Raw genomic sequence first — 25,422 nt, forward strand, 5'->3', positions numbered from 1 at the left:
TAAAAAGGAACTGCTATAAACCAAGCACTTTCTGAACTGAGGGTTTGAAGTTTTCATTACATTTCTGGGTCTACCCAGTTTGAGGAAGGGATGTGGCTATTTTCCACTAATATTTTTCACTCCAATTTGTTTAAATAATATTGTTTGGAGGATAAAAGTAATATAGTCATGACAGAACATTTAAGAAGTACTGGAAGGCCGGGCGCGGTGGCTCACGCCTGTAATCCTAGCACTCTGGGAGGTCGAGGCGGGTGGATCGCTCGAGGTCAGGAGTTCGAGACCAGCCTGAGCGAGACCCCGTCTCTACTAAAAATAGAAATAAAAATTATCTGGACAACTAAAAATATATATAGAAAAAAATTAGCCGGGCATGGTGGCACATGCCTGTAGTCCCAGCTACCCGGGAGGCTGAGGCAGGAGGATCGCTTAAGCCCAGGAGTTTGAGGTTGCTGTGAGCTAGGCTGACGCCACGGCACTCACTCTAGCCCGGGCAACAAAGCAAGACTCTGTCTCAAAAAAAAAAAAAAAAAAGAAGTACTGGAAAGTATTTTATAAAACACCTATAATCATTGTACTATCTAGATAGATATTTTTACATTGCTTTTTAATATTTTAAAATTTCTAATTTTCTTATTTTTTTAAGAGATGAGATCTTGTTATGCTGCCCAGGCTGGAGTGCAGTGGCTATTCACAGCTGTGGTTATAGCTCACTGCAGCCTTGAACTCCTTCCTGGGCTCAACTGGTCTTCCTGCCTCAGCCTCCCAGGTAGCTGGGACTACTGGCATATGCCACCACACCTGGCTTAGATATCTTTTTAAAATCCTCTTGTATTTGGTGTATTTCTCTCTAATACTTCAGTTTTAGCATATATGTATTTTGTCTATTGGGCTTATACTGAGTTACTATTTTGCTTATTGCTTCTTTCAATTAATAGTATATTATGAATATTCTTCCCATGTTATTAAATAGTTTCTAAAAGGTCATCCTAAAAATTTGGTGTATATCTTTATTAGATTTGTTTATTATATAAAGTTACTATGTGCTTCGTTTTGAAAAATTAAAGTAATACAAAATTATAGAAAGTAAAACTGGAAGTCTCCACTCCCTGACCTTTTCCATCCCCTTTCCATAGAGGTGACCAAAACATTGTTAACCATTTTGTATATATTCTTTCAGACTTTTTTATATGCATTTATAAATATAAGTACTTTCAACAACAAATCATATACAGCTATTGCTTTCTTTTTTCTCCTAATTTGTCATGGATATCCTGCAATCAATACGTATAGATCTAGCTTGTTATTTTTAATGGCTGCTTAGTACTCCATTATGTGGACTCCATTATTTATTATAACCATTATTTGCTTTTCTTTGACATTTAGATTATTTCTAATTTTTGGCTATTAATAAATCAATCTGCAGTGAATTATTTTTACATATAAATATTTGTGGGCACTTTTGACTATTTACATAGGATAAATTCCTAGAACTTTACATTTTCTAAACATATCATCACATCTTTATTGGAGCAACAAGGTCTTTTTGGCTTGAAACAATAATTTGATTCATATCAAGTATATAAAAGAATAAAAAAAAGTTGTCTTCAAAAGTAAACAATGGCTAGGCGCAGTGGCTCATGCCTGCAATCTCAGCTCTTTGGGAGGCTGAGGCAGGAGAATTGCTTGAAGCCAGAAGTTTGAGACCAGTCTGGGCACTATACAAAGACCCAATCTCTAAAGAGTTAAAAAAAAAGATTAAAAGCAAACAATGTTGGTAAACCAACAAGCTGTGGGTTTTTTTTTTTTTTTCTCTCTGGCAAAAACAAAATAAAATAAAAAAACAGATTAGGGAAATTACTCCTTAACATGCAATTGAGAATTTTAATTTGCAAAATTTTGAGTGTTTTTTTTTTTTTTTTTTTGAGATAAAGTCTTGCTCTGTCACCCAGGCTGGAGTATAGCAGTGCAATCATAGCTCACTGCACCCTCAAACTGCTGGGGTCAAGAGATCCTCCTGCCTCAGCCTCTCAAGTAGCTGGGACTATAGGTGTGCACCATCATGCCTGGCTCATTTTAAAAATTTTTGTAGAGATGGGGTCTTGTTATATTGCCCAGGCTGGTTTCAAACTCCTTGCCTCAAGTAGTCCTCCTGCCTTGGCCTCCCAAAGTGCTGGGATTACAGGAATGAGCCACCACTCCTGGCCAGAAATTTAATTTCTTAAAAGTTGCCTACATATTTTTCTTGAGAGACTGTATAATCTATAATCATTAAAGACATTTAGAGGAAAGGGGAAGGAACATAACATTTGAACATCAGCTATGTGGTATAATTCTTCTAAGGATTAGGGGGACAGAGATGAACAAGACATTGTTGCTACCTACAGGATTACAATTTAGTCCAGTTCAGGAGACCAACAAACAGGTTGAATGTAAGAATATAGTGGAAACTCATCATAACAGTCAAAGAGATGTGAAATTAAGAGTGATAGGCCATGTGGGGGAAGACTTATTGGAGGACACACTTTTGAGATATATCTTAATATAATGGACAACTGATGGAGAGGAACAAGGTGGGAAAAAAGGAATGTTAAAAGCAAGAATAACCAAACAGTAATGTGAGTTGGCTGAAGCAAGGCAAATGTATGAGTAAGGGACTAACATAGCTTATAGCTCCTAGAAAAAGAACATTATCAATATGAAAAGTATAATAGTTGGCTTTTCCCTTTCATATGATTTCTCAAAAATTAATAAATTACACAGGAAGATGTTGGCCACTTCAGATGTATGGAAGAAGTTTTTTAGGGAACATGTTGTCTTTGCCTAGAATATACTTGATATTGGATCTGAGAATAGATGTTGTTCAGAAAATATGAACTTCTTTGAAAGCAGCTGTCGAATAATTGAGGTGCTATTGTGAAGCCTTTAAAATGTAAAGAGAACTTTAGATTTTTAAAGGTTAACTTACTTGATAAGTGCACCTTAGTATGAGCAAATGTACTTTTCAATGTAACAGTAACAAATGAAAGTATAATGCCTTGATTAGAAATATAGTTCCCTTTTGAGGCAATAATTCTGTTATTTTTAATATCTTTAGGACACAGAGTCTGGCATCTAATAATTCAGTCATTTTGGATGGACTAAAAAGAAGACAGAATTTTCTGCAGAACTTTGAAGGCACAAAGAGCAGTCAAACACTCACATCCAGTTCCTTACTACAGCTAACTCCAGTCATCAATGTTTAATTTTCTTTGGAAACTTTTTTTTTTAAATGTACAGCATTACTATAGACTCTTTCAACCAACTGAGTATTATAAGAATCTTCAAAAGCTAAGTACATATATGCAATTAACCTTATTACATATTTTGTTGTAATTACTGGCTTTTTTTCCTTTTTTGGTATTTTAAAGCTTTTTAAAGCTTATTTTACTATGAATTTATTGGGAATATATAGATTGTTTGCAATAAAAAACATGGAATCATTAGTCCCCTTCCAATTAAATGTAAATTGACTTGAATTTTTAGACATTCATTAGTTTCTCAAATATATAGGATACTAATTTATTACCCAGTAGTGAACTTTTTTTTACCAACACTAATACTGAGTTCTATGTTAAGTGGATCTTACCAAATTTCAACACAAAGTCTAGAAAACTGTGTGTGTTTGAGGGTTGTATAGATGCAACTGAAGTCTTATTATCAGAAAGAATGTATATAAATGGTGTTTGCTACTTTGCAACAAGAATTCCTTTCATCCAATCATTGCTGCCCAGGATCTTCTCTTCAACCAGCTTGGACATGAACAAATGGCTCCAAATGTGACTGACTGACAATGTCCAAAATTCCTGTGGCAGTAGACATCTGGCTCTACCACTCTGGTTCCTCCCTACATTTTACATTTCAGGCTCTCTCTATAGCATGGCAATGAAAAGTCAGATGGTGGAGATAGAAAGTGAAGATAGAAGAGAAGCACGATGGTTACCAAATGGCTTATGAGTAAAAGGGAGGTTCTGAATCAGAGATTTAGAGAAAAGATGGAAGATGGCTGATAGATGTTTAGCAGTTCATCCACATTTAGGTCCATTTCTGCTTGTGATATGACCTAGATAGCTTTGCCAGAATTTTTTCTAGCAGGCCTTTTCAGACCAAATTTGGTTTGGGGAACATGGAGAAATCAAGACTGGTTTTAGCACACCAGGTAGATGATGGTGCTGTATTATGGTTGAGGGGATATTTTTTCTAAGAGGTTTCTAAGGATTGTCAAGGCCTTAGATCTCAAGGATAACTGAATAATTAGAGTACCTCTTTCCAGCTCTCACCATCCTGATAACAATGACGGCCAGGGTAAAGCCCAGCACCATGAGGAGCTGCAATGTAGGCCCTGTGGGAGTGCAAAAGAGTGGAGGTCGGAGTTACTGCTCTGTTTTGCAGTGGTGAGACCACTTACTCCTGACTTGGTTTTCAGTGGGCCCCAACCAACCTACCATGGCATTCCAAGAAGATTTGTCATGGTCACAAGGACATTGTAAACCCTGCTCAGAGTACCAAGTGGGGTAATCTGGCATAGAAAAGACTTATAGGGGAGGTAGGGGTGTGGGAATTGTTTTAGGGGGCCTTACAGCATGGAATCAACACCACTGAATGGAAGTTAGGACAAAGATTTCAATGCAGTATAAAGAACTTCCTGTTAGACAAAACTATCTGAAGATGAAGTAGGCAGCTTTGTTAAGTAATGAATTCTCATTATTTAGGGCATTCAAGCAGAGGCTTGGTGATCTCTTCACTGGTATGTTGCAGAGGAATTTCTAATATTTAGCTTAACAGATTGAACTATGTGATTTTGAAGAATCCTTCCAACCGTAAGGATTTATGTTTATAATATTTAGTGAGGGTCATGTGAAATATTGAACTCATCCAAGATTCCTGAGTATTGCTTCCAGGTCTCCATGTCTGCACCTATCCCCGCCAACCCTTGGAAAAAGCAGCACCAACAACTGTGTTTCATCTTTGATTTTTGGACTGGACAACTTTCTTAGTAGACTGAGGACTCCAAAGTCTCTTGGGGCTCTAGCCACATCTAGGTACCAATGAAATCCATCTAATTTTGCCATTGGATGCATATGACACTCTCTAATTAGATGTATTAAATGAAGCAAGCCCGTTATAAAACCCATAAACTTCTATTCTCCTATAAAACTCATCATATAACACAGATATTAAAGATGAGAATATGTGCTATTAAATTGTCATTTGGGAAATTATTCTATAAAATAGGTGACCTGCATTTTTTTCCCCAATAATTGCTTTTTTTGTGGAAATTTTAGTTCTTTATTTCACTTTCCTATTGCAGTCTATTCTCTAATGAGAAAACTGTTTTCTTGAGGCAGCTTGATGATCTGAGCTTAGGATTCACACAGAAGTTTGAATCCCAATCCCATCTTGGGTAGCTGTGTGATGGAGCAAGTTGTGAAACTTCTCTGATTCAGTTTTCTTATTTGTAAAAGGGAGATAGTAATGATATGTACCTTACAGGATTGTTGTGAGATTTTGGGATGATCTATCAAAAGTGTCCAATGTAGGAAGTACCTAATATTATTATAAATATATATGTGTATAATTTTAATATATTTATATAGACACAAAACTTGCCTGATAAATACATGGCCTACTATACAGGTCCCCTGTTTTTGTCAGTTTGTCTGGAATTCCTCCATTACAGATTTAGTCCTTTGGGTAAAGATTACAAAATATATCTTTCATCAAAATACATGTATGCTTGGGGGAGGTATTATGCTTTTAGCTAACAAGTTTACAGTTAATACCTTATTTTATAAATAGGAATAAAATATACAAACTATGGGCTTATTGTAGACATTCATACAATGTGAGATACTGTTTATCCTCTCTCATCTGGGATTTTAGAGTCCTAGGAGTCCCTAAAGAGTAGCTGAGTTCTTTGCAAGCTCTTTTCAATATTTCAAAAATCCTAATAGAAATCGTACATTTCCTTTGCCTAATCTAACTTCTTGCTAACTAAAACATTAAGTTTCTTTGCCAGTGGTTGAAATTACACCAGCTCATTAATGTAATCCTATCCCGTGCTGGTGTGACACTGTTAAACTGCATTTGTGTTTTATTCATAGATTAGAAGAATGACCATGAGTCAATTATTACTAAATGCAATTTAGCAGACAATATACTTCAAATGTCAAATCCATGGGAAAAAATAATGGAAAGAGCCTATAGAAGTGAAAAGATTGGGATCCACTGCATTGAGTATAGCTACCTGAGAAGGTTTTTGGGAAATGGGGAAAACAGGCTATTGCTTAACAGGGCTCGGGGAAGAGAGACATCAGAGTCATGAAACAAGAATGAGGGTATATCAAATACAAACTCATGGCTACTTTGCTGGCATCTCATATATCTTCCTCCCTTTGGAAAGCTTAGATGCATTTTCCCTCTTTAACAAGCAGCTTCCAAACACTTCTTGGGTAATAGTGCCCTCTTCTGGGATGACCGATGTAACTCTGAAACCCTCTTTCCTACCACGGGATTCAAAACATCTACAAAGTAATTGACTAAGGAAACAGCACGATGTCTCTCCAACGGTTAAACATTTAAAAAGCTGTTCTAAAGATTTGAATTAGGCCGGGCGCGGTGACTCACGCCTGTAGTCCCAGCTTCTTGGGAGGCTGAGGCGGCAGGCGGATAGCTGCAGCTCGCCGGTTCCACACCAGCCCGAGCGCAGTGAGACCCCGTCGCCGTAAACAAAAAATCACAAAAAAGACCAAAAAAAAACTCAAAACCAACAAAACCCAGCCGGGCGCTCTGGCAAGCGCCTGTAGTCCCAGCTACCCGGGAGGCTGAGGCACGAGGATCACTCACAGCCCGGGACCTGGAGCTTGCGGTGACCCACCCTCACTGCACTCTACCCAGGACACCGAGTGACACTCTGTCTCCAAAAAAAAAAAAAAAAAAAAAAACAGAGAAGATTTGAATTAGGAGGTAGATACATACATAAATATATGTGTGATAAATGTGCTCAAAGATGGCTGCTTTTAATGCTGTCAAAAACCTCAAGCAAAGGTAAGCATCTCTGTACATTACTTCTGTAGTGCTGTTATATCAAATGATCCAATTTCCTACACTGTAAGCATTATTGTCCTCACTTTACTAACAACAGATGTTAGAGTTGAGTTGGCCAAGGTCACATGACAATGGGAAAAACACCCTCTTCCCTCTCATTGTTTTTATAATACTTTCTGCCTTTCCCTTTGTACTCATTCTGTGCCCCCAATGTCTTAGTCAATTTATAACCGCCCCTTAAACTATTTCCATGTCATAGCATTTAAAAATAATGGTTCTCTTGTCACATAAGATTGGCATGCAGATGCAAAATGTTGTATTTGATGGCTGTTTTTACCTTTTACTTTCAAATCATGGAGTAAAAATAAAAATATAGCCTTGTAAGTTTTGAAAATGATCAGAGAGGCAAATTTGGAAATAGCCATCTTGTTTTTATATCTTAAAGGTTACAGAGTTTAATTTAGCTGAGGCCAAAAGCAAAGAAAATCTTTATTCAACCTTGGAACAAAGAGTAGCAGGTAAAGCACTCAACTTTTTTGCGAAAGGAAGTACATCCGTGACTCGGGTAAGATATTTGGAAGATAAAGATGTTCTATTAAGATTATATTTTGAATTACTGTTCATTTTAATTGTTCATGTACATTTATGCTTTCCCCTATGCCTCCAAATCTCATCATCAGACAAATCTCGTGAGATTTATAGAGGGAGCAAATATGAAGAAAAAAAATTCTCTATGCCTGTATTCCATTCCCAAGTTTTCTAGCTAACTGAGGCAAGATGATATCCACTGAGAACTCTTATAGTGCAGAACCCAAAATTTTTTCAGCTAAGCCACTCCTTGGTCAAGTAACTCAGGCATCAGTTTACACTTGCCCTTTCCACTTGACATAGACAGCAGCTAGAGATTTGGTTCAGTGAGTTTAGGGCTTAGAAAGGCAGTGTTTATAGTGTTGCAAGTCACAGAAGGTCATTCTGAAAAACACAAGTGTACTTGTGAGTCACTTGATTAAGGAGAATGGAACAGTTTAGTCCTTTCCTTCTTCAGACCTGATCTCAGGACTTCTGACTTACAAGTGAATACCAAAAATAGAGTTCTGAAGAGCTAAAACTTTACTTCATCCTCGTTTGACCTTTAACTACAAGATACTAACATCTGTTCCTTTTATCCCAATTTTATGTGTGGCATTCTTAGCCACATCTACTCTGTGTTTTTTATCACAAATTGTACCCTGTTGTAGGGCTATAAAGACTTTTACCATGGGAAAATTGGGAGTAGGTGTGAGGTATTGGGACAAAAGGATTTAGAAAAGGACAGATCTAGAGATGCACAGCTATCCTCATAATCTAGGGAGAGAGGTGCATTTTTCTATCATCATTAGCTGAACACTCCTTGTGTTAATAAGTATTGAATCGATAAGGTTATGTTTAAACATACAACCCTTGACTTCAGGCCAATCCATACTTATGGAGAAGGCCTGAAGCAATCACAGACTTAACATTTGTGGTTCCAGCTATTCAGGACCAATTCTCAAACTTCACGACATAACAGCGATTTGTAATTTTGCTAAGATGTGAGTTTGATGCTCAGGTTGTGTAAGGCTGGTGTCTTAGACATTATCAAGTAGTTTGTGAGAATACCCCTGAGCCTACATCTCAGTTTAGTTTCTTGTTCTCCACTCAAGAGTAGAGTGGCTGGGTCGAAAAGATCATGAAGAGACAAAAATGGCTCTGAAAAGAAAGCCAACTAGCCCGTACTGGTGATGTAAGAAAAGTCATACGTATGCCAAGGAAGTTACTCTTAGTATTGTCAAAGGTTTCAGTTTTGTATAAGATTGTGATGCAGGGGCAGTTAATCCCCATCAGTAAAATTAAGCTCTTTTTAGTTCACTGCCAACACATAATCTGTCGAAGGCATTTAGGCTTGTTTTCTTCCTAGCAGAAACTGTTAGGTTTCTTCAGGTTTTTCCCACTCGTTTCATGGGAGCATCTTCCCCAAAACGCTTTTTTTGAAACTCAAGTTTTCAGGTTGACGTGGCAGAGAAAGCACTGATCTCGGATTCAGAAGATAACGATTCTCTAGTCTTGACTATGCCATTAACTGATTGTATGACTTCAGATAAGTAAACTCCTTTCTTGGATTTAGTTTCCTCTTATGTCAAATGGGGAGCGTGAGGACTAAAATGAACCAAAGACCAACTGCGTGACTAAAACCTAAGACTTCAGGGACGGATGTCCGTCCGGTCCCGGCCTTCACTTCAAGCCCATCTGCCCCACTTGAGACCGCACGAAGTCCCTCCCCACCAAAGCCAGGCCTCTTTCTGGCCTCGCCCGAAGCGGTTGGACGTTAACGCCTCCCCCCGCAATGGGCGGGAGGAAGGGCTGCAGCTTCCGGCGGCGAATGGCAGGGCAGCGCGTGGCGCTCCGCGCTCGCTTCGGCACGGGCCTGCTGCGTGCGCCGGCCCCTCTCTGCCGCCGTCAGGGGCTTCCCTGCCCTGGCAGTGCACACTGGGACGCTCCAAAGAGTATCCGAGGTGCCGAAGCGAAGTGTTCGGAGTGGGGGAGGGGAAGAGACACCGAACCATTTATACTAATCAGTGTGCACGTCCTTCACGGAGATTGGCCAGGGTTTTACTCTAGAAGCCAATCACTTCAGAACAAGGGTGGGCCCGTCGAGATCGCTCACACTCATTGGCTGGGAGGTTGCGGCGCTAGGGGAGAGTTTAAAACTAGAGTTTCCGGGATCATCGTTCCCCCCCGCCGTGCGGTGCGTGTCCCGGAAGTGACGCATTGCCCTGGCCGGGCGGCCAGCCTACCCCCGCTTCCTTTCACGCCGTCGCTGCCCGTAGGTGGTTGTGGCCACTGTGCCTGGAGGGAGGCGGCGGCGGCCAGTAATGCCTGGGAAACTCCTCTGGGGGGACATTATGGAGCTGGAAGCACCCTTGGAGGAGTCCGAGAGCCAGAGGAAGGAGAGGCAAAAGGTGCGCTGAGGAAGGGCCGCGCCTCCTTTTGGGCTGCGCCGGCTTGGGCGGGGAGGGAAACTATGCCTGATGATGGCCTGTCAGAACCCGGCCGGAGCATCCGAGGGCCTCCTCTCGCGCCGCCCTCGGCCCTGTGAGGTCGCTCAGGGACCATTCCCACCTCCACGCTCCCGACCTGGAGAAGGACAGTCCTGGGCTTTGGGCCGGCCCCCCGTGGCTCCTCATCCCTTCCCGTTGGCGCCTGAATCTTTCCTAAAAGATGGGCAGACTCAAGCTCCCATCACCACGAAATCTGTTCTTTCTTTCCTCTTTCTCAAGTAGCAAGGCCTGTCTTTGGTTCTCATTGGCGCCTTAGAAGATGATTACGAAAAATGATTGCCTTGAATATGTGTTGCTTCTCTGTCACCCCGTCCTGTGTGCAAGAATCTTGAGGAAAGATTTTTTTTTTACAAACCTTGATAACTGGTCTATAGAGGCTTAAGGAAAAGTGTCAGTCAGCGTTGTCAGGATTTGGCAGTGATGGAGATTGTGTGGGTTGTGTTATTAATAGCCCTCACTGTCAGTATTTTCATTCAATCTGCAGGTATTTATTGAGCCTAATTTATATCATACTCTTTGCTGAGCACCAAGGAGTTTAAACTAAATAAGTATAAGAAATGGCTCCTGCCCTCAAGGTGCCTGTAGAGGAGTTGTAGAGACTTCTCTTTCCCTGCCTTCCAAAAAAAAGGAAAAGAAAAGGGGGACAAAAATCCCAGAATAATTAGGGGATCACATGGTGCTGAAAAATGCACAGGTATTTAACCTACAGAAAAGAAAATAGAGCTGAGGAGGCTAAGGTGGCAGTATTTGAAGGCTGACATTTGCCAAAAATAAAAGAGCTTTATTTTGTATAGGCTTAGCAGAACCTACCCCTCTGACCTTATCATTAAGGTAAACTTGCCATTGCAGCCAACCAGTTTTCTTTTGTGGCAAAATATACATAACTTAAAATTTACCATATTAGCCATTTTTAAGTGTGTAGTTCTGTGGCATTAAGTATATTTACATTGTTCTGCAACCGTAACTACCATCTGTCTCCAGAATTTTTTCATCATCCCAAACTGAAACTCTGTGCCCACTAAGTACTAACTCCCATTTAGCTCTCTTCCCACCTGTGGCAACCATCATTCTACTTTCTGTCTCTTTGCATTTGACTACTGTAGGTACCTAGAGTAGAGTGTAAGTGGAATCACCAAGCAGTTATTTTAATTTTGGCTCATCTTGAAATACTTGTCTTTCCTTTTGCATCCAAATCCCATCCATCTGTCAAGGTCTAGTCTTTTCTAACCACTCTAGTGTACAGTAATCTCATTCCCCTTTGAATTCTTGTTCCAGTGACTATCTTTGTCATTCAGTTGGCATTTATTATGTGCTTCCTTGTAAAATTAGCTCATTTTTCCTGTGTGTATCTTTCCCAAATATTCTTAAGGAAAATGACCTTATCTTTGTCCATCCTTACATTTCACCATGTTCTTGTAAGTTGATGGCTTTCATGTTGTCAATTCTCCAGAAATACTTTGTTGATGGCCCTTTAACTATGAAGGATAACTGGAGATTAGGAAATGATTGGATTGGAATGCCAACTAATAGAAGTAGAGCATGAGAGTAGTGGTCTGGTGTTGAGATGAAGGTAACTTTGGTTTGGATGTGTTGAGATATGGAACTGGTCCTTAGGTTCTTAGAATTGGAATGCAGGTGAGGAAGGGAGTCTGAAAGTGTGTGTTGAAGCTATGAAAACGGTATGAAAGAATACAGAAAGATTTAAGGAACATCCACAGAAGGAGGAGGGAGAGGAACCATTGAAGAAGATGTGATAAAGGTAAGAGGATAAGAAGGACATATAGAGTGTAAAAGAAACCAAAGAAACGGAGAGTGTCAAGTACTGTGGGTCCAAAGTGGAATGATGTAATTCATCACCTTGGCATGTTGCTGGGCTTAGACTGAGAGTTCTCACTTTGCCTTGTTTCAACTTCTCCCTGAAGTGCAGGGCCCAGGAGCAATTCAAACCCCAAAGCCAACTCTATAAATAAATCTAGTTTCTATAGAACCTATTTGTTTGGGGAGATGTGTGCTAGTGCAGTTAACTAAAGATCAAATGACGTAACATGTTAACTACAAAGCATTTTCACACATATTGTGTTATTCAATTTTTACAGCAACTCCTGTCTTGAAGATGACAAAATTGTATGTGAAAGAACACTAAAAATTGTGTAAGTCATGGTGAAAATTTTGTGGTAGTAGTTTTTGCTATCACTAATCACTACTATCTTGGCAAAGTAATTCTGAAGAAGTGCTTAAATTTCCAAATCATTTCTTGTGTTCTGCAAATATTTAAACACTGGTCACCAGTTTGTCATTTTAAAACTGAAGTTGCAGAAGCCTGCTTTATTTTTTTAAGTTCTATTAACTAAATAAAATTTTAAAAAAAGTTCCAGGATTACTGTCCTTCCATGAAAGCATAGCAGTTGGACTTTTATGTGAATTATATAGTTTTATTTTTCTTTAAAACCTGTCAATTCTTAAGTTCAGGGAGAAAGCATGATGTGCAAAGAGCATAGGCTTTCAAGCCAGACAGTGCTAGATTCAATTTCTAGCACTTCCACTTGCAGGCAATCCTATATGTGGGTCTTTGGCAAGTTACTTAACCCCCTAGAACTTTTGTTCCTTCATCTGTAAAAAGGTGATACAGGTTCACTATCCCTTATCCAAAATCCTTGGAACTAGATGTGTTTTGGAATTCAGAATTCTGGGAATTTTTAGGAGGGGAACACCCCAGCAGGGTTTGGGACCTGAAACTTACAATCGAATACATTAATATTAAATATGAATAATCATACTAAGTGGGATTAATAAAGATTATAAATAGCCTCACATTAGTTCAAGTTAAATTTTGCCATTTTGTTTCTGAAGGATTGCACAAATTTAAAAAAAAAGTAAATTTTACCATCAGATCAGTTCAGGTCAGGTTAGGTTTTGCCTCCAAATAAGTTACAAAAAACACTTTCGGTTTTCAGAGCTTTATGGATATCGGAATTTTGGATAAGGGTTATGGACCTGTACTTCCCTTATAGGGTTGTTATGAAGATTTAAACAAGATAAGCTGAAAACACATTACGCAATACTGGGTAGGTACTCAATAAATATTAATTTTTTTTCTTGGAAATGTTAGTTTTGTTTGTTTGTTTTTTAATTTATAATTCTGGGGTTGTCATTCTTTTCCTGAGAAGCTATTCCCTTAAATCTTATGATGGTATTAGAGAGGGGCTAAAGGGTGAGACTTGAGAATGCAAGGGATGGGATGAGAAAGATAGCAACAGGTGAGCCCTAGAGCTTGGCTTTTAGTAACTAGTCTGGATTTCTACCAGGTAGGTTTTCAAAAGTACTGTAGAATGAGCTTTTAAGTGGTGAGGAAGTCATGCTCTAACTTCCCTAGAGTCTTAAAAGGAAACCTTTTGAGCCTCTTGTCATTGCTTCTTTGTCCACAGAGTGATAGAAGGAAGTCAAGGCACCATTATGACTCAGATGAGAAATCAGAAGCAAGAGAAAATGGTATTGTGGATAACCTGGATGCTCCCAAGCCCAAAAAAGCTAAAACGAAAGAGAAGCTAAATGGAGACACTGAGGAAGGATTTAATAGACTTTCAGATGAATTCTCTAAATCTCATAAGTCAAGAAGAAAAGATCTACCAAATGGAGATATTGATGAATATGAAAAAAAATCAAAGCGAGTATCGTCCTTAGATAGTTCTACTCATAAATCAAATGATAATAAACTGGAGGAGGTATGGATACTTTTATTTTGCATTTGACATTATCCTCAAAATACAGGCTGATTTGATTTTTTAGGCTAACTAGAATTGATTTTATAACATTTCCTGCTTAGTGTCCAGCACTCTCAGTTGGACTGGAGAGTCTCTGAGGAGGTGAAGGCTGACCCTTTTTCCTTTGGCCCTTTTTCCTTTGGCCCTTGTTTCTTTCATTGTATTACCTTTTTCTTGGTGTAAGAGTGGGAGAATAGTCAAATTTAAACCCTTCCTGTACAGTTGGGTTCCTGAACAGTTTTTCTCAATTGCTTATGGATAGTCACCTACTTGCATTTCTTATGGTTATTTTAATCCCTACCAGTACTTGTGAATTGACTTCTGACTTCCTGCAACAAGGTACAGAAATCTTCTTGACTTTGTATATTTTGCTTTCTGCTTTTTCTGCTTCTGTAACAATAGCAATGTTAAATGATCTTTAGATCTTAACTGTGTCTCAGTGTAAAGCTGTTTGCATTTTTAAAACAGGAATAAAACATAAAAATGAGCGATTGCTCATGTCTGTAATCCTAGCACTCTGGGGCGGGAGGATTGCTGGAGGCCAGGAGTTCAAGACCAGCCTGAGCAAGAATGAGACCCGTCTCTACTAAAAATGGAAAAATTATCCAGATGTTGTGGCATAAGTCCGTAGTCCCAGCTACTCAAGAGGCTGAGGCAGGAAGATCCCTTGAGCCCAGGAGTTTGAGGTTGCAGTGAGCTACGATCATGCCATTGCACTCTACCCAGGGCGACAGAGTGAGACTCTGTCACAAGAACAAAAAGCCATAAAAATGATCTAAAGAAATTTGTCCTCCTGGGTATTAATTTTTTGGAAGGTGCAGTAAATATGCTTAGTATAGAATCTGCATTCTTGACCCACTGCTTTTGCTAGTAACTGTTAGACTAGATATTTTCTTGTACAGAATTTGTTTAAAAGTATTTAATAGTTTTCCTATACGAAAGTTCACAGGTTTATCTAGGTGTTAGAAATTGTTAGTAAATTACTCAGGTCTTCACAAAGAAACAACTTTGATTGATATTCTTAATTCTTGATAATCAGTAATTCTTTAAATCTTATACTTAAATACATTTGAGCTTAATTTAATGGGTAATTTTTAGGGAGCTTTGGGAAAAGATACTGAATTCTTGCCCCATAATGTGGTGTTTTTTGTTTGTAGGAGTTTGCTATTTGTCAGGAAGTGCGTATGTCATTTGAGCTAAATGAGGCCCTATAAATCTGTATTGCTAGTAGTAGAATGTATAGGTTGCTGCTTGCTCTGTTGGGATTTTGGCTGGTCCAATGCTCTGTATTATAATAGGTTTAACTTTATTATTTTGTTTAGATCGTATTAGATTTCAGGAATTCTATTTCTAGGAATTTATCCTAAAGGGATAATCAAGAAGTATGCAGAGCTTTATGAATAAGTATTCTTATCACAGTAATATTGTTGATAATAGCAGAAAATTTAAACATTCTAAATGTCTGATAGTAGGCAATTAGTTTAATAAGGTATGCTATCTGTACAATAGAATACAGCTATCCCAAGGGATATACAAGAATGTTAGAAAGATATTCCGTCTATTTTGTTTAAAAAGGAGGTTATAAAACAGTATATACACTATGATCTTATTTCTGTTGAAAAATTTTTTGTGTGGATAGAGTAAGGATTGGAGGGGTATGTTTCATATGTGGCTTCAGCTGAGTGGATTATATAATAGATAACTTTTTAAATTTGTTTCTGTTTATGGTTTCTAAAATTTCTACAATGAAAATGTATTACTTTTGTAATAATTTTTTTTTCTTTTAATCTTAAAAAGATAACAGCGTTGAGGTTTGTTTAAATGGCTTACAATTTGAATTTGAAATTATTTCTTTTATCTGGTTCCCAGTTTGCAAATAGCTGTTGTGTGTGGTTCTGAAACTACTTTCTTTAAACACATGAGTAATAAAGTTTACTGGGTAGACATAGTGTCTTTGTTGTGTATACACATTGACTGGTACACAAAGTTTTCAATAAATGTTAAATGATAACATCATGGTAACTTGAGTATATGTTAGGGAAGTCTTTAAGTTTACAAGAACTTTCCCCTATGTTAGTGACCTAAAAAAAAAAAGCTTTTTAAAGCCATAGAATAAATTTTTAACTTTCATTTTTTGAAAAAGTATACTTTCCTCATTATGTAATTTAGTTTATAGGCTTATGTTAATCTTTATAATTAATATTATCTATATAAGTATGGTTTAGATTATTAAATAACTTTTATAATATCTTAGTCAAATGGAGATATAAATTTATACAGTAGATGTATTTCTAAAGGGAGTTTTATGGGTGAGTTAAACATTTAAAAATTTACTATGGGAGGCCGGGCACGGTGGCTCATGCCTGTAATTCTAGCACTCTGGGAAGCCGAGGAGGGAGGATCGCTCAAGGTCAGGAGTTCGAGACCAGCCTGAGCAAGAGAAAGACTCGTCTCTACTAAAAATAGAAAGAAATTGTCTGGACAACTAAAATTATATATAGAAAAAATTAGCTGGGTGTGGTGGCACACGCCTGTAGTCCCAGCTACTCGGGAGGCTGAGGCAGAAGGATTGCTTGAGCCTGGGAATTTGAGGTTGCTGTGAATTAGGCTGATGCCATGGTACTCTAGCCCGGGCAACAGAGCAAGACTCTGTCTCAAAAAACAAACCAAAACAAAAAATTTACTATGGGAAAATGTATTAAGTAAGCTTGCTATTTAAAGGGATACTTATTTGAAATTAAAATAATTTCCCACTAATTTTCCTTGTGAGTTAATCTATACATTTTTTGTAAGTACTAACGAAAGTTAATTTGTTTAGTAAAATTAAAAATGGTAAACAAGGAAGAATATAAACTGTATTATTTAAAACTTTGCTTTCATTTTGACAGACTCTAACACGTGAACAGAAAGAGGGAGCCTTCTCCAATTTTCCTATTTCTGAAGAAACTATAAAGCTTCTGAAAGGTACTGTGAATCTTAATGGATATGTAATTGGAAATCTAATAGATTTTGTAGAACTCTCATGCCTCTTTTGACCAAAAAGAGAATATAAAAAGCATAGAGAAATAGCACTTTCTTAATTGCAGTTATTTCTACATCATCTTTTTCGATATTCTGCTGTTTTTAGCCTTAAGAATTATATATATTTGCCAAAAGTTTAGACCACTTGTTTTTCTGAGACAGAGTCTCACTCTGTCGCCCAGGCGAGAATGCAGTGGTGTCATTGTAGCTTACTGCAACCTCCAACTCCTGGGCTCAAGCAATCCTCCTGCCTCAGTCTCCTGAGTAGCTGGAACTGCAGGTGTGTGCCACCATGCCTAGCTAATTTTTCTATTTTTTGTAGAAGTGTGGTCTTGCCCTTGCTCAGACTGGTCTCGAACTCCTGACCTCAAGCAATCCTCCTACCTCAACATCCCAACATCCCAAGTGTTAGGATTATAGGCGTGAGCCATGGCACCTTGCTTTAGACCAATTTTTTTTGTAATTCTTTTTTTGATACAGGTTCTCACTTTGTCACCCAGGCTAAAATGCAGTGGCCCAGTCATAGCTCACTGTAATCTCAAACTCCTGGGCTCAAGTGATACTCTTGCTTCAGCCTCCCAAGTAGCTGGGACTACAGGCACATGCCATCATGCCTGGCTAATTTTTCTATTTTTTGTAGAGATGGAGTCTTGCTATGTTGCCCAGGCTGGTCTTGAACTCTTGGCCCCAAGTGATCCTCCAACTTTGGCCTCCCAAGATGGTGGGATTACAGGCATTAGCCACTGCACTCAGTCCAGTTTTTTTATAAATTCCTGTTTGCGGTAGGAATAACTGTAAATGTCACTAGATGGTGTATCTTTAGGCAGACATTGAGGAATCAGTATTGTCATTTTTAGATGAATATGTTTTTTCCTAATGTTAGTTTTAAAGAAATATTTTAATGAAATCTCATTTTACAGGTCGAGGGGTAACATATCTCTTTCCCATTCAAGTTAAGACCTTTTGTCCTGTATATGAAGGAAAAGATTTAATAGCTCAAGCACGGACAGGAACAGGAAAGACATTCTCTTTTGCCATCCCCTTGATTGAAAAACTCCAAAGAAATCAAGAAACAATTAAAAAAAGCCGCTCACCAAAGGTAATCATTATAGGGAGTAAAAGCTGTAAACATTAATGGAAAGGGAAAGAAAGAGTTATACTCATTCAAAGCTCAAGTACCTAAGCTCAAAGGTAGAAAAGTCAGCCCTGTGGCATAAAGCAAAAATATATTGATTTTCAGAGAAAGAAATTTCAAGTGAAGCTAAAGTGAAATAGTTATTGCATATGAATGTAACATGTATAAATCCATAGATGTCTTTGATAACTTTGTATTATGAGGCTAGCAGGTCTTATTAGAGTAGTATTTAGGGTTAATATATTTAGTGACCCTTTTCTTCTCTTTTTTCAGTCCTGAGCTTTACTTTTAAACAAATGAATTTTCTAAAAACAGGTTAATTTATTTGGTTCCGTATCATTTATTTTACTGGTTGGCTTCTTAAGAAGAGTATTACGGAGATTATATTGCTAGTTTCTATATTATTGGGGTACTAGAGATCTGTCTTAATTTATAAGTAGTGAAATCAGCTAACAAAGGAGACTAGTAAAATTTGAGCCTAAAATTTGACCTTTTTAGAAGCTGTGCAAACTTTAAGATTTCTAAAAGTGAAGAAGAAAAAATCGGCATCATAATTTGAACAGGTGTGTGACTAAAAGTAGTTTGTTCTTTGAAAGACTCCTAAGTGGTATTACAATATAAAAGCAAATTCACATATATAAATATAATTAAATGAGAGTAGTTTGTTCTTTCAAAGACTCCTAAGTGGTATAAAAGCAAATTCACATATATAAATATAATTAAATCAGAATGGTCTTGGATCAGCTATCCCAAATCAGGTTGGCTCTGTTGGCTAACAGGATAAATGTTTTTTGGAGAGTTGTATGTCTTGGGTAAAATTAGGAAAGACTGCAAGTAATAGAGATAGGACACAGTCTCAACAGTTCCTTCAAAAGCTTTTGTGCTAGAAAAATGTTACTGGTGAGTCCAGCTCCAACACTTCTAGCTGTTTGATCTTGCGTAAGACTTTTAACTTCTCCGAGATATAGGTTCCTCATCTATAAAATTGAGACGATAGTGCTGCCCCATAGGGTTTTTGTAAGAATAAAATTAGATAATTCTTGTAAAGCATTAGTGCCTGGCACATGGTGAACATTCATTCATTCGTTTAACAGGTATTTTTGAGTTTCTCTTCTATACCAGGCACTGTTTGAAGTGTAAGGGATACATTAACCCAACCTGACATAAGTCCTTGCTTTGGTGTAGCTTACATTTTAGGGGGTGAGATAGATAATCAGCAAATAAGTAAAGTATAAATATCTTAGGTGGTATAAGTGCTGAGTAGAAACAGTAAAGAGGGGTAGGGGATACGAAAAGAGGCTTGGGAACCTGACAGAAAGTGACTTTTGAAAAGACCTGAAGGAAGTAAGGGAGAATATAATAAATACGAACTATCGTTCTTGTTATTTTGTATTGACTTTAAATACTTAAGACATTAATATTGAGACTCCTAGTTTAAATGCACCTTAAAAAAGTCTTCTCAGTTTGAATTTACATAAGTCTTTAGAAAAGTATCTTTTTTGTTTTTTAAACCTCTTGCTTAGGTACTTGTTTTGGCTCCAACAAGGGAATTGGCAAACCAAGTAGCCAAAGACTTCAAAGATATAACTAGGAAACTCAGTGTGGCATGTTTTTATGGTGGGACATCATATCAAAGCCAAAGTGAGTAAATATGTATGATAGTAATGCAAAGATGTATTTGCTACTTAAGTCTAAAGAAATAATGTGAAAGTATCTATTTGATTTTTATGTTTTATTGGCATTTCTCTCATCTCCAGTTAATCATATTCGAAATGGTATTGACATCTTGGTTGGGACCCCTGGTCGTATCAAAGATCATCTGCAGAGTGGCCGATTGGATCTTTCTAAACTGCGCCATGTTGTGCTTGATGAAGTGGACCAGATGTTAGATTTAGGTTTTGCTGAACAAGTTGAAGATATTATTCACGAATCCTACAAAACTGGTATATCCTAATTCAAAATAAGCACATTAGCAATTATTCTTTGTTCTTAAAAATGTATGAGTTTTTTATTTCGTAATTTACATTACATTGTCCCCTGGTATTCTAACAAAACTAAAGTTATTTAGTATCTGTTCTCTCACTGAAAAAGAAAGTACTATAACATACTTTTAACTATTTTGTTAGCTTTCTATGTTTTCTTCCGTATATGATTTTTTATAGTGAATATTTAGATTTACTAACTCATTTTATTGATTTCTTTGTTCATTGTTCCTCCTTAAATTCTCACCTTCCTTCCGGGTTCAGTTCTCTTCATATTGTCCCCTAGTTTTGAAAGTTTAAAGTTTCAATAATTGCAATGAAGTCTGTATGTTAAAAATTCACCCCAAGTTTTAAATTTTTCATTATTTCTTTGAAGCTTGGGGGGATTTTTAAGAGCTGGCTACATCATGGGATATTAAGAAAACATTTGAATTCTTTTTGTTTATTTAAGATTCTGAAGACAATCCTCAGACTTTACTTTTTTCTGCAACTTGCCCACAGTGGGTATACAAAGTTGCAAAAAAATACATGAAATCCAGATATGAACAGGTTGACCTTGTTGGAAAAATGACTCAAAAGGCTGCAACTACTGTGGAAGTAAGTAGCTTTCCAGCATGATAGATTTTAGCTTTTAGTTGGTATTTACTTTTGAAATTTGTTGAAGCTATACTTAAGCTTTGGGTACCTATTCAGGCCTAATCTCTCTTTTCTGCTCTTAGTCAATAAGATAACTATGTATGTTTCTATAGTCTGAGACTGAAGAGCAGAATAGAATAAATAGAGAAAAAATGGTATGTGAACAGGCACATCCTAAGAGTAGACATACAAGCAGCCATAGAGATAGACTTAAAGTATTTATTTATTTATTTAAAGCAGCTCAAAGAAAGACTTGTATTTAGAATGCAAAGGTGATTCATATTGACTAGAAAAGAATAATGCTGGGATAATTTGTTAAAGCTTAGGGAAAGAAGATCCTCATCCCATATCCTATACCAAAAAAAAATTTCTGAAGTATTCAAAAATTAAGCCATAAAATAAGTTAAAGCAGATGCAAATGAATAGTTATTTGGTCTCAGGAAAGGGAACACTTTTCTAAACATAGAAGTCAGAAGAAGAATCCATAAGGGAAAAGGCTGATAATTTTGACTTCATGAAAATCAAACTAATAGTATGTCCAAAAAAAATTAAAGGTAATATTTATAGTATTTATGACAGGTATGTACCATATACATCACTTTTCCATTTCATAGATGTGTGTATGTAGGAAAAAATAGGGTAAGTGAACAATAGTATTATCTATAGAATACAATGTAGTGTTTAAAAAGAATGAATTAAGAGTGAGTGATAAAAACCAAATTGCAGAGTGATATGTACAAAATCACACTATTTAAAGAATTATAAAACTAATGCTAATTGGATTCTTTATGTATTTATGTAAACGTGCAAAAATAGGCTGGAAGAATAAACATCAAATAATGATTACTTCTAGAAAAGAGGACTGTTGCAGTGCAGAATGGTCAAAGGAAGCTTTGTATATTTTGTAATGGTTGAAAGTTTTACACTAAGGATGTAAAATGTATCAGTGGAAAAAAAAGTTATTGAGGACATTTTCAAATCTATACAAAAATTGAGTAGCATAGGGAACATGATGTACCCATCACCAGGCTTTAATAATGATCTTTTCTATACCCTAAAACATTCTTCACCCGTGCATTTGAAGCAATCCCAGTCATCATTTCATCTTCATTTAATTGTCTATACTTGTTAAATGATAAGTAAAGGCTCTTTTAAAAAAACAACCACAGTCATTATCGCAGTAGAAGAAAAACAATAATTCTTTAATATCATTAAATATCTAGTGTGCACATTACCCTAGCTGCCTTTTTGTTTTTTTTAAAAAAAAGTTTTTTAACTCTGGATCCAAATAAGATCCTTACGTTTCAACTGGTTGATATGTGTCTTACATATTTTTTAATCTACAAGTTATTTTTCTTTGCAATTTTTTGTTGAAAAAACTCATTATTTGTCTTACAAGTTTTCCATAGTCTCAATTTTGCTTATTTGCATCCCTGTGGTGTTATTTAACATGTTGCTATGCCTTCATTTTCCTTTGAGTTGATGGTTAGTTAGCTTGTGGGCTGATCAGTTTCAGGTTTTTTTTGATTTTTTCTTTTTGAGGTGGGGAAGAAGCAAGACTTTGTTGTAGGTGGTATAAGTGATTCTTAGTTTTCTTTGTGTTTTTCTCTGCTTTTCAGGTATTCTGTAATTAATATATATTACAGTTATTTTAAAAACAATTTTATTGAGGTGTATGTTAAAATGCACAGATTTAAAATATATAAGTTTTTCCCAACATTTTATAGTAAAACTTTCCAAACACACAGGTTGGAAGAATTTTACAGTGTTCACTGTCATTTGCATTCTACATTATGTTTTACTATATTTCCTTTATTACATGTCTATCCATCCCTATATCCATCTTATTTTTTGACTGATTTCAAATTGCAGAAATGAGTATACTTCCCCGTAAGTATTTCAGCATGCACATCTTTAGAGCGCAATATTTACAATATTTTTATTGAGGCAAAATTCATATAACTAATACCAACCATTTTAAAGTATACAATTCAGTGTCATCTAGTACATTTATAGTACAACCATCACTTCTATCTAGTTTCAAAACATTTTCTTCATCCCAAAAGGAAACCCCATAACCATTAAGCAGTTACTCCCCATTCCCTCCTTTCTTTAGCCCCTGTCAACCACCAATCTGCTTTCTGTCTCTATGGATATGCCTGTCTGGATATTTCATATACAGTCATGCGCCGCATAACGATGTTTTGGTCAACGATGGACCGCATATACGACGGTGGTCCCATAAGATTATAATGGAGCTGTCCTATACAGGTGTACTATTTTTTATCTTTTATATCATATTTTTACTGTATCTTTTCTATGTTTAGATACACAAATACTTACCACTGTGTTATAGTTGCGTACATATTCAGTACAGTAACATGCTGTACACATTTGTAGCCTAGGAGCAATAGGCCATACCATATAGCCTAGGTGTATAGTAGGCTATACCATCTAGGTGGTTTGTGTAAGTACACTTTATGATCACGCAATGACAAAATCACTTAACCATGCGTTTGTCAGAATGTATTGCTGTCGTTAAGCAACGCGTGACTGTAAATGTAATCATATAATATGTGACTTTGTTTCTGGCTTCTTTCACTTAGCATGTTTTTGAGGTTCATCCATATAATATTTACAATTCTTTAAGATAAGATTTATGTATGGTGAGGCCAGGCGTGGTGGCTCACACCTGTAAATCCTAGCACTTTGGGTGGCCTAGGCAGGAAGATCACTTGAGCCCAGGAGTTCAAGACCAGCCTGAGCAACATAGTGAGACCCTGTTTCTACAAAAAGTTTTAAAAAGTCAGTCTGATGTGGTGGCGTGTGCCTATAATCCCAGCTATTTGGGAGGCTGAGGTAGGAGGATTGTTGAGCCCAGGGATCCCAGGCTTCAGTGAGCTATGATGATACCGCTGCACTCTAGCCTGGGTGACTTTGTCTCAAAAAAAAAAAAAAATTATATACAACGAAATGCAAACTTTTAAGTGTACATTTGCCTAGTTTTGAAAGTTCATACATGTGTTTTTAACTCAAACCCTTATCAAGACAGCGAATATTACCACCAACCCATGCTCCTCCCCAGTCATTTCCCCCCATCCGGAGCTAATCGTTGTTTTGATTTTTCTCTCACTATACATTAGTTTTCTCTATTCTAGAACTTCATATAAATGGAATCACACTACACGTACTCTTTTTCTCTAAGACTTTATTCACTGGGCATATATTTTGAGATTCATCCATTTTTTTTGTGTATCGGTAGTTGGTTTCTTTATTGCTGGATACTATTCTGTTATTTGAACATACTATGATTTGTTTATCCTTTCACCTATTTGACGGTCATTTGTATATTGTTTTTAAATGGAGTTGAGGGGAGTCTTTGTATAAGTCTCCCAGGAAGGCTAATTCTTGACCTGATAGAAAAAATGTACAAGAGAAATCTTCTTAAATCATTTTAATGAAACAGATATTTGACATCTTCTTTCCTCAAAGCATTTGGCAATCCAATGTCATTGGTCTCAGAGGCCAGCAGTTATTGGAGATGTCCTTCAAGTCTACAGTGGGTCTGAAGGGAGGGCTATTATTTTCTGCGAGACCAAGAAGAATGTAACTGAAATGGCCATGAATCCACACATAAAACAGGTAAGTCTTTTCTTATGCTTTCTCTAATTGAGATTATGGGGATGAATCACTGAACAAAAATCATACTGTCCTTTATGGACCAAATTTGATAGTCTTAAAATTGGGTCTAATTCACAAAGAAGTTATAGCCAGCGTCTTATGACTTACTAAGTCAGGATAGGATTCTATCACTTTTTGTCAAAATTATTTTAAGTCTTTGAAAACGTGATCTGGATCTGGAAAATACAAAGGTTGACAAAAATGAGTTTCTAGGCCAGGTGTGGTGGCTCATGCCTGTAATTCCAGCACTTTGGGAGGCCAACGTAACTAGGATCTCTTGAGGCCAGGAGTTCGAGACCAGCCTGGCAACATGGTGAGACCCCATCTCTACCAATTAAAAAAAAAAAAAAAAGCTGAGTATGGTGGCAAGCACCTGTAGTCCTAGCTATTTGGGAGGCTGTAGCAGGATTGCTTGAGTCCCAGGAGTTAGAGGCTACAGTGAACTGTGATTGGGCCACTATACTCCAGCCTGGGCAACAGAATGAAAACCTGACTCAAAAACAACAAAATGAATTTCTGTTCGTAAGGGAGGGTAATATTGAATTGTGTAATAAAACTAATTACAAATATTTATTGAATGAATGAATCAGAATAGTAAATCCATGTGTCTTTTTTCTTTTTTAAAAAAACATTTTATAGTAGAAAATTTTAAACGTGCAAAAGTTGACGGAATAATGTAATGAACCCCTATGTATTCATCCTCTAGCTTTAATAATTACCTTATTTTATGTGTATGCCCACCTACTTCCTCCTTCAGAATTGTTTTGATGGAAACCCTAGATACCATATTATGTCCATAAATATTTGCATATGTATCTTCAAAAGAAAAGAATTTAAAAAGAAACCCCATAATACTGTTATCACATCTAAAAAATTAATAGTAATTAATATTTTTAAGTATCAGTATTCAAATCCTCAATTGTCTTATAAATGCTTTTTTCTTTTATTATTTGTTTTCTTGAATCTGGATCCAAATAAGATTCTTACATCATGTGATTTTTCTTATCTCTTTTAATATATGGCTTTCTCCTCTGTTTTTTTTGGGT

General features: G+C 36.9%; 2 protein-coding genes across 4 annotated transcripts in view; both read left to right on the forward strand.

The window, feature by feature from the left end:
• STOX1 (storkhead box 1) overlaps nucleotides 1-3,561 on the forward strand; it is a 56,327-nt gene extending 52,766 nt beyond the window's left edge. For all 3 annotated transcript variants that reach the window (XM_045569304.1, XM_045569306.1, XM_045569307.1), the window contains one exon: nucleotides 3,095-3,561. In XM_045569304.1, the coding sequence (XP_045425260.1) occupies nucleotides 3,095-3,242 (148 nt within the window). In that variant the 3' untranslated portion in view covers nucleotides 3,243-3,561. The remainder of the gene's footprint in view (nucleotides 1-3,094) is intronic.
• Nucleotides 3,562-9,853: 6,292 nt separating this feature from the next.
• DDX50 (DExD-box helicase 50) overlaps nucleotides 9,854-25,422 on the forward strand; it is a 35,724-nt gene continuing 20,155 nt past the window's right edge. The window contains exons 1-8 of the mRNA XM_045569308.1: nucleotides 9,854-10,061; nucleotides 13,586-13,882; nucleotides 16,810-16,885; nucleotides 17,863-18,041; nucleotides 19,601-19,718; nucleotides 19,835-20,020; nucleotides 20,511-20,656; nucleotides 24,188-24,337. Of these exons, the coding sequence (XP_045425264.1) occupies nucleotides 9,975-10,061; nucleotides 13,586-13,882; nucleotides 16,810-16,885; nucleotides 17,863-18,041; nucleotides 19,601-19,718; nucleotides 19,835-20,020; nucleotides 20,511-20,656; nucleotides 24,188-24,337 (1,239 nt within the window). The 5' untranslated portion in view covers nucleotides 9,854-9,974. The remainder of the gene's footprint in view (nucleotides 10,062-13,585; nucleotides 13,883-16,809; nucleotides 16,886-17,862; nucleotides 18,042-19,600; nucleotides 19,719-19,834; nucleotides 20,021-20,510; nucleotides 20,657-24,187; nucleotides 24,338-25,422) is intronic.

This window comes from Lemur catta, chromosome 14, assembly GCF_020740605.2.
Source record: "Lemur catta isolate mLemCat1 chromosome 14, mLemCat1.pri, whole genome shotgun sequence".
Taxonomy (NCBI): Eukaryota; Metazoa; Chordata; class Mammalia; order Primates; family Lemuridae; genus Lemur; species Lemur catta.